The sequence below is a fragment of the Excalfactoria chinensis genome, chromosome 14 (assembly GCF_039878825.1).
Source record: "Excalfactoria chinensis isolate bCotChi1 chromosome 14, bCotChi1.hap2, whole genome shotgun sequence".
NCBI lineage: Eukaryota > Metazoa > Chordata > Aves > Galliformes > Phasianidae > Excalfactoria > Excalfactoria chinensis.
Genome location: NC_092838.1, coordinates 3,490,035 through 3,498,888, shown reverse-complemented (window position 1 = coordinate 3,498,888; position 8,854 = coordinate 3,490,035). Strand labels below are relative to the sequence as shown.

The 8,854-nt window shown below is 44.0% G+C and overlaps 1 protein-coding gene across 1 annotated transcript; it reads right to left on the bottom strand.

Moving 5' to 3' along the window:
• Positions 1–2,711: 2,711 nt before the first annotated feature.
• On the bottom strand, positions 2,712–7,324 carry GFER (growth factor, augmenter of liver regeneration). Its single transcript, XM_072349584.1, has 3 exons — positions 7,016–7,324; positions 6,607–6,812; positions 2,712–5,753 (listed from the first exon to the last, which is right to left on the bottom strand). The coding sequence occupies exons 1-3, from the start codon at positions 7,223–7,225 to the stop codon at positions 5,591–5,593; spliced, it is 579 nt and encodes a 192-aa protein (XP_072205685.1). The 5' UTR covers positions 7,226–7,324; the 3' UTR covers positions 2,712–5,590.
• Between the last annotated feature and the right edge of the window lie 1,530 nt (positions 7,325–8,854).

Genomic DNA, 8,854 nt, shown 5'->3' with positions numbered 1-8,854 from the left:
CCGCAGTTCTCATTTGAGTTACATTAAGCTCTGTGTCCAATAGAGCTCTCCCAGCTCAGATATTTTGTTATTGTTTCTGCCTGAGTTACACTGCAGTGCAACATCCACAGCGTGAGTTCTGAGCAAAAAAACAGCTAGAACATTTGCACAGTGAACATGGTACTTGTAGTGACATACCGAAAATAAGAAATGCCTTCTTGTTTAACACATCAAATATTAAACAGGGTCCTTGGATTGTAAAGAAAGATGCAACCTGACATAAAGGAGATCTGTGGGACAGATAAAAATGAGTGATTTTATTACAGTGAACAATCTGGGACTGCACAGTGCAAACACTTCAAAATAGCCTCCCTCAAAGAGTCTGCCATCGAAATACAAAACACAGGCAAAAGCTGTTGAAACTGCTATTTTTATCCCCATTTTGCAGAAGCTGAAGTGTAGCTACAGAAGATAAAGTGACTTACCTGGAATCTAGCAAAAAGCTTATGGGTAAGAAAGAATTCAACTTTCAATTCTGCAGCCACATGCTCTGCCCACATGAGCCTTGTCTCATCTATCTCACATACCTCCTACCCCATCTAAGGAGTATCACATGAAGCACAGTCTCAGTATCCACTATTCACACTACTGTGAGATAGATGTCAGTGATACAGGAAGCAGGGAAAGCCTGGCTTTACCTGACCAAACACTGTGTTATATAGGAAAGCCCCCACCAAGCACCAGGACATAAATTATAACTAAAGCTTGGCATTCTGGGTATAACAGAAGCTTTGAGAGAATGCATGAGATTGCTACCTGGTGTCTGCTGTGGGAAAGACAGTAATTCAACTCAGCTGTTCTCTTTCTTGCGGGACCTCTGGGGGCTGCTACAACTGAAGTCATATGCCTGTAAGTCATGCAATTAGAGAAGAGGTATTGCACGTATTACAGAGTAACTGAAGTCACCAAAATCTCCACCCACGGACCCACAAAGGGGACTGGAGCAGCTTGCTGTTCTGAAGAAGTTGAAGAAAGAAATGGGAACGTCAACTAAATACACACTTTGTTGCCCTCTACTGTTCACATGGTTAATGTGCAAAGCAAATTTTCTCAACACAGACCTGAGAAGAATATTGCGGTAACAGATGACAGAAGCCAAGACGCACGATGGTATGTAATATTTGGGAGAAAAAAATCTTGGGCTAGGAAGAGAATTCTGCATTAGGAGTGCTCTAAAGAAAACCCAACAGCCGGCACAAGGACAAAGCATAGAAACAGAGGGCACCTTTCAGCAGCAAGCAATGAACCAAGGTCACAGTAAACAGAGGCGGAACTCAACAGGCCTGAATGCCAGAGCTACTGTCTAGACAGTGCTGAATGCTGTGAGCCCATCAGTGCAATTTTCAGGACTGGATTATCCTTCACTAACCCCAACCATGAATTCATTACGCATTGAAGCAAACACTTGAGCTGGTAAGAAAGTAGCAATGGTGGTTATATACACTTCCTCCCAACATGTGCCAACCCAAGCCAGTGCCCCAGCTGACTCCAGTGCTGACAGTCTTGTCTGCTCTGCCTGATGACTACCTTACGTGCTACAAGGTTTGCTTTACTTCTTTTACCTCCATTCTCCTATCAGCCTTAAAAAAAATCTGAGTTGACTTCACATAACCCTATTGGCAGTTTCTACTGAAGTGCTTATTCCTGACTATACAAAATACTGAGCAATTCCTCTCCATCACTCAGACAAAAAGCCTGAACAGCCATTCATAGGATGGGAAAACAACAACAGAACAGTGCTGAAGGAGAGCAAGCCCCTTGCCCTCTCCAAGCCTGTAAAACTGCAACAGGAAGAAATAACACCCACAACCTGTAGCAGGCTGCAGAGACCTGCAGTCAAAGCCACTCTGGAGAATCTTAATGCAAGCAGAAGACTGTACAGACCCAACACATTGCAAAGGAACAGCTAATCCCTGAAAAAATGTTAAAGGCATAGCGCTGCTTCTGTCAACATCTGCACTTGCCACTTGCTCAAGCAAATCTGCTTCCCATTCATGAAGACAATCCCCTTGTGGCTCCCTGCTCTTTGCTCTTAGAGGAAAGACAAGTCAGTTATGAATGAAAACCAGTCCATGAAAACATTAAGTCCTTTGTGAAGCTGAAAGACTACCTAGGTGACAACTACACAGCAACAGTGACCAAGCAAGGTCTCACAACCTCTTCTTAAGCACCATCTGCTCCTGACTGCACATTTTTTTTGCAAGGATTCCTTGTACTGATAGGAAACAGCTTCCCCTCACTGTCTCTGCATGGCTGTGGAGTGCATTTGCAGTTAAAGACTTTGCTCTCCAGTGGAGGGCACCCTCAACTGCCATCCTGCTCAACTGCAGCAAGATTTAAGCTATTACAATTGTAATGCTACCTTCACTGCTGTTAGAATCATATCACAAAGTGTCCCACTGGTCCCCAGACAAAAAAAATGAAACATCTCTAAACTAACAGGCAAGGACCTGGTTTGCAAAATCAATGCTGCTTCTTATAGCTTTGTGGTTTGAAGAGAATTGACTCAACTCAGAAGCACAACAGAAAAGAATCAACTGCAGCCCCACCTCAACCAATCAATATGCACAGAATCACGCTTCAGCAGAGCAGTCAAACACAGACAGCAGAAGGTTAGACATACCACTACGCTGTGATACCTCTCCCTAAGACTTCACGCAGCAGGGAAGCTAGGAATAAACTCAGTTGCTTTATTATTTTCACATTGACAAAAAATATAATTTGAATACAGTTATTTTGAAAACTAGGTATAATCAAGTGCATTTAGGAGAGAATTCACATTTCCCCCTTTCTTTTTATGTACACAAACCTTCAATAGAAATTCCATACATACAACTTTAAATGTGTTATAAATGAGCAGCAGAATATCTTCCCATGGACAGTCGAGTTCACAGAGACGCTATGTCTGAGAAGCAATAATTCAGAGCTCTTCTGCAAAGCCACATATATGAGAGAACAGAGTGCAAGCATAAATTTTTACCAAATGGCTACTTAGCAAAGTTACAAACTGCCCTAATAACATCCTGACAGCCAGAGCTTGTGCCCTCACTGTATGGACTCCTTCACTGAAAACAATGGTTTCAGCTTGAAGGCTCTTCCTCCTTCTCTGCACCACTGTAAGAACAAAACAGTACCTGCTGGCAGGAGCTTTTCCTTGCGCACAACTCTACCATCTCCTTGGATAACACAAGGAGACCAAGGTTCTGTGTTGCCATGGCCACTCTCACTGATTTTGAGAGGGATGTTTGAATTTTTTTTTCCCCCCTCTCCACACTGTTAAGACATGGACAGAGCACCAGCCCTCCTGCACGTCACCAGCTGCTGGCCAGCATAAGGCAACAACAGGCCTAAGGACTTAGCAGCAAAGACCAAGCACTCTTGGTACACAATTCTCTCGCCTAGCTCATTTTTAGTTAGGGATGAGGCAGTTGCTTTACCAACCTGCCCATTTATGCTGATACAAATTAGTGAGAAATCTCATCATCTGCTCCATGAGCAACAGAACTGTCACAGAGCAGTGGAGGGCAAATTAGAAAGGAAGAATAGCAAGTTTCTCCTGCACAGCCAAGTGCAAACGAAAACACTTGTCCACATTCCCAGGTATTAAAATTGCCTTGACAGAAACAGAATTGGGTAACTTAGCCCATGCCTGACAAAGTACAGCCCTTTTCTTGGTCCTCGCCCCACTAGTGGCTATGTACCTTTGGAATTTAGTTTGGCTGTTGTTGTTTTTTAAACTGAAAAACAAGAACTAGGGGCTGGAAATTATTCCTAAGAACATCAGCATACCAAGAGAGAAACTTTCTGAGCACTTTTAATAGCCCACACAACACCATGAGGTAGGAAGCCAGATTGCATACTTCATAAAACACTCAGCACTTTTGTTGGTTTTGTGTTTAGGAACATTGATAACAAAACTTCCCAGAATAACCAGTCCATAAAAATTTGTGCCTTACTGTTTTAACAGGTTCAACTTGAAAAGTCTTTAGTACACCGTAAAACATTCAAACATATTTCCAAAGTTCTAATTGCTTTGCTAAACAGTAAGGAATCCCACACATGAAGATTTGGGGATCAAAGTTCTCAGATATAGGCTATCATCACCCTGATACTGTTATAAAAGTACCATTACCATTTTGATGAACCTCTCATTCTATCATCAAAAGTAAATTTACAAACCAACTGTAATGCATGACACAAAGAAGGAAAAGCTCTGCAGGAAGTACAGAAGGAAAAAGCCCCCTATTATCATGATCTGTGAAAACTCCTGCAAACTTTCCCAGACAAAATTGCAATAAGGGCAAAATATCTCTATATATTTTAAGAGTTTGAAAGAATTAAGACTTATTTTCGTGGCTTTACAGAGAAATGTAATTATATTCATTGTATCATTTATGCTGCTATTTCACTTGAAACTGAAATTCACAGTTCATCAGTGTTACTGATGCAATATAGCTGACATAGGGAAAATGCCAATAGAACAAACCAGTTTCTACAGAGGGAATCCTTTGAGTCTTCTGTACAATAATTCTATCTAAAGCTGACATCAGTCTTAAGGAAGACTGAAATATCATAAGGGTATTTAAAGTCCTTTTGTTCCAGAGAGATTTTTATCTAGGTGAAAACACAAAAATATCAACCAAATCAATATGTAATAATCACGAATTTCAAAACACAAATGATGCCTTAGAAACACCGTATGCTAAACAAATCTGAATATGCTTCATTACAATACCAGTCTCAGATCATTACAGCCATCTTTACATTTGAAATCATAGAGATGAAAAGTTACCAGTTTTAAAAGCAAACAACTCAGTAGAACTTGTCATACTGCTTCTGAATTGAAAGAAAAATAGGAAACAATTTAATACATCTGAATTTAACCCAGCTGATATTTCATGATAGTTCTTTTGGTCCTGTTCTAGTCTCCTTTTCTATGACACTTTCTTATGTGATAAACTGAAACACAGAAATAAAATGAGAAATCAAGGTTCTGTGATTTTAGCATTTAAATTAAATGTATCTGCTTTTTAGCAAGTCTAACAACAAGCATCAGAGATCTCTAAAAATGCTTTAGGGATACAGACAGCAGGAATTTGCCCTATCAGAACAAAAGAAGTTAAAATGACAGTGAAATTCCTAACACATCAAATAAACATGAAATGTCACAGGGCAGCTCTCCACAACTGCGTGCAAGGAACAGGAATCCAAGTCAAAGATACAAGCAAATGCCCCTAAAATAAGGAAATGTCATGAAACAGTATCCACGGGTTTGTTGAGTAACTCAGTTTCACATATTTCTGGCAATTCCTGTGCCACATGTAAGGGCCTCAGTTCCTCAGACAATGCATTTGATACGACCATTTATCAAGGTGCTATGAGCATAAGATATTCAAATTGGCTTTCAGAGTTGGTTCCACCTTTATTTCCACAAGCGTTTCCAAATCTCAGTCATGCACACACGCGCTCACACATATTTACTTGCACATCTCTACACAGTGACTCAACACCAGAGTAAGTCTGTTGGATTTCCAAAACAGTCCCCTATGGATTAATCACAACTACCATCTTTCCAACCATCTCGCCAGCGCTCATCCACACGAGAGCAGTCAAATTCAGATTTGCCCAGTTTCCTGTTCACTTCATTGTGAAGAAGACATAACCACTGGGAGAAGTTATTTCTGTTGCTAGTATCAGGCTGATTTGTTCGCAATCTGCAAACAGGGAAGAGGAAACAAACGTTACTGCTTTAGTCAACGATTTCAATACCCTAAACAGGCACATAGCACACAGACAGCCAGTCTCCATTTCTGCTACCATGAGAAGAACTCCAAATGGACCCCAAGACAGAGCGCACCGTAATCATCAGAGGCCAAACGTCCACAGTAAAATGCCAGTGATCACAACTGACCTGGTTTCAGTCAGTTCCTAGTCTTGTCAATCTTAAAAGGCAGAGGAATCAAAAGGCTTAGCTGTGATAAACAGCAGGAAGTACTTGCGATCATCAACACACTGACTTTTTAAGAGGGCTTTACCAATGCAATAAATGAAAACCATTAAGCAGTTCTTTTGCCAAGTGATACTTAATAATTCGGTTTCAAGCCTTTTTTGCATGTTCGTTATCCAAAATAAAAGTTCAATTTTTTGAGAAACGTGTTGACAGTGACAGAGGAAGAAAATTACCCAATACCACAGCTCATTTCAAGTGTTCGCCTCCATTGCTGGAAGGTTGTGGCTCTTTTGAGGTATAAGCACACTTGCCTACCAAAACCTGAATCATTCCAAGTCCCAGTTTATTCTGCGGTTGTGTGCAAGTCCAGTCTAAACCAGAAGGCCATAAACTGCCTCAGGGAGGCCTTGGAGGCAGCACTTAACCCAATAGCACTAGACAAGGTATTCGTTTGATCTATGCAGCGGAAGAAACCAGTTCAAGTGCCTATAAACCCCAACAGCAGGAAGAGCAAAGATACGCAAATACCCACAGCAGGCCAGCATTTCAGGCCCCTTCAGCAATAACAAAAACCAACAAACGAACCAAAAACAGAAGAAACCGATGAGGCAACTCACCTTTCCCTCAGATCCTCGGCGCAGTGCTCACACGGGTAGAACTTAGAGAAGAGGTGGATGAAATCCCTCATCTCCTGCTGCTGGGTGCCCGAGGGTCGCTCGGGGTAGTATGCCGCCATGGTGTGAAGGAAGGCCCAGGTGCTGCGGCCCAGCTGCTCGCTGTCCAGGGGGCAGTCAGGGGGCGGCTCCTTCTCCTCCACTGCGGCCTGAGGAAGGAGGAGGGAGAGAGCTGTGGGAGAAGGCATCACGGTGCAGGGACAGCAACAGAGCGCAGTGCCACACGCACGAGGGGGAGAAAATGGGAGCCCCCTGGCAGCCCCAGGGAGGGGGAAGCAGAAGGGTGCAGCCCCACAGCGCTGAGGGGCAGGAGGGAGGCCCGCTCTTCGCCACAGCCCGCATCTCGCCTTACCACGCCGCCCGTCGCCGCCTCCTGCTTCCTCTGCTCGCGGAGCCAGCTCTTGAAATCCGTACAGGCCCTACACGGCTTTTTGGGTTGCTCCTCCGCTCCGGAGCCGGCAGATCCAGGCGGTATGGTGAAAGGGAAAGCGAAAGGGCCGCCTTCAGTGCCAGGGAAAGATGAAGCGCCGCGGCCGTGCCGGCCCTCACTGGGCGCCGCCATCTTGGCGCCGCAGTGCACCGTGGGCCGGGGGTGGCCGTGTCCTGTGGCAGCGCGGGGCCGTTCCCGCCCGGCACTGAGAGGGCGGTTTGGGTCTAAAAGTCATGGAAGTTCACCTCGAGATTCTGAAGGGGGGTTTGAGGATGTAAAGTCACAGGGTTGCTCTTTTCCTTCTCTGTTGTGCCCTCAGAGGGGTTTCCAGGCTGTAGGATGGATATCCCGCTGTGCACCACTGCTCACCGCTCTGTCTCCAAGTGAAAAACATAGCGTTCCCTTTAATACGTGTATGGCTGGGATGAAAGTGGGCCAAAACAGCAGCTTTAGAAGGTTTAAATCGTCTGCCTGGGGTAGGATTTTTGACACACACAGCCCTGTTCCCATTGGGTCAGCACCGTCTTCCTATGGAACAGCTGTGGTGAAGGAGTCGACCATAAGCAGAAATGGCTGCACATCTCCACATGCCGATCCTTCCTGGATGTCCTGTAGCTACTTGAAATGCACCCCGAGTCTTGTCTCTGTCATTAATTTAAGTGCTGTTCCGCTGCAGGTTCTGCAGAGATGCCATTGGTGTGAAAGGGGCTGGAAAAGTACAGCTCATTTCCAGCTCTTAACGTTCTGATGTACTTAACCCAGCGTGCTGAAACGTTTTTTGGTTGATAACACAGCAAAGAAAAGGATTCGAAGAGTTGCCTTTGGAAATAGGACTTCAAAACTTAGTGTGCTCTGCGTGGGAATGGCATTTTGTTGCAGTTATTCACGTGGGAAGGAGAAGAAACACGAGCAACTGCAGCTACTGGCTTTGTCTGAAGTCATAGACAACTATAGATACGTGATATCTCGTGCATGAAAGGGTCAACCTAATAAAGGAAAAGATATTTATTTTCCTGTGTGCCAGTAAATATTTAAATGATGCCAATGACCTCATGCTTTAAATTCTGAAATAAAGAGTATGCTGGTATCTAGGAGAGACACGAGGGGGGAATTTCCTGCAGTGCTTTACTGCTCTGCCTCCTGGCAATTACGTTTTTGCAGAGACATTTATAAGTCAAAGCAGTGTCCTTGATTGGCTGTTAACGGCCGGTGTGCTTTCTTGTTAGTGTTTCCGTTTATTTAATCAGTTAAAATACAAGCAAGATGGATTCTTGTTTGAAAGCAAATAGTTCATAAACGCAAAGAAAGCTGTCGCCTAAGATGCTATCTGTGCTCAGTGTTGCTCCCTTTGCCCCTTTTCTGGTCAGAGAGAGCAAGAAGAGCAGAAATGTTGCAATACTCCTCTACAAATCACAGTGAGGAAATCCACTTTCCTGTCTCTGACTGAATCTAAGTGCAGACTGACCACCTCCTGCAGTGGGGATGAAGCACCCTGATACTGCCCAGGTGAGGCTTCCTCAGCCTCAGTCCAGGCATGCGATAACCTGCAGCAGGCTCTGCTAACAACACACCCATATCTTGCTTGATGTGATTGTATCTGGAAGACAAGGCTCACCAAAGTCTACTGGATAAGCACATCTTCTGTACAGTCTCTCAGTGACTGGAATAGGGGAATAGGGGTAATGACACTAATTACCAGGAAGCGCTGGTAAACTCTGTGCTGGAGAAAAAGTAAAGGGTGTGTTTGTGTTTCTGAGTGGA

Coding starts and splice junctions, on each gene's coding strand:
- GFER (XM_072349584.1), bottom strand. CDS start 7,225: ATGGCGGCGCCCAGTGAGGGCCGGCACGGCCGCGGCGCTTCATCTTTC. Junction 6,813..7,015: donor AGGCGGCGACGGGCGGCGTG/GTAAGGCGAGAT, acceptor CTCCTTCCTCAG/GCCGCAGTGGAGGAGAAGGA. Junction 5,754..6,606: donor GCCGAGGATCTGAGGGAAAG/GTGAGTTGCCTC, acceptor CCCTGTTTGCAG/ATTGCGAACAAATCAGCCTG.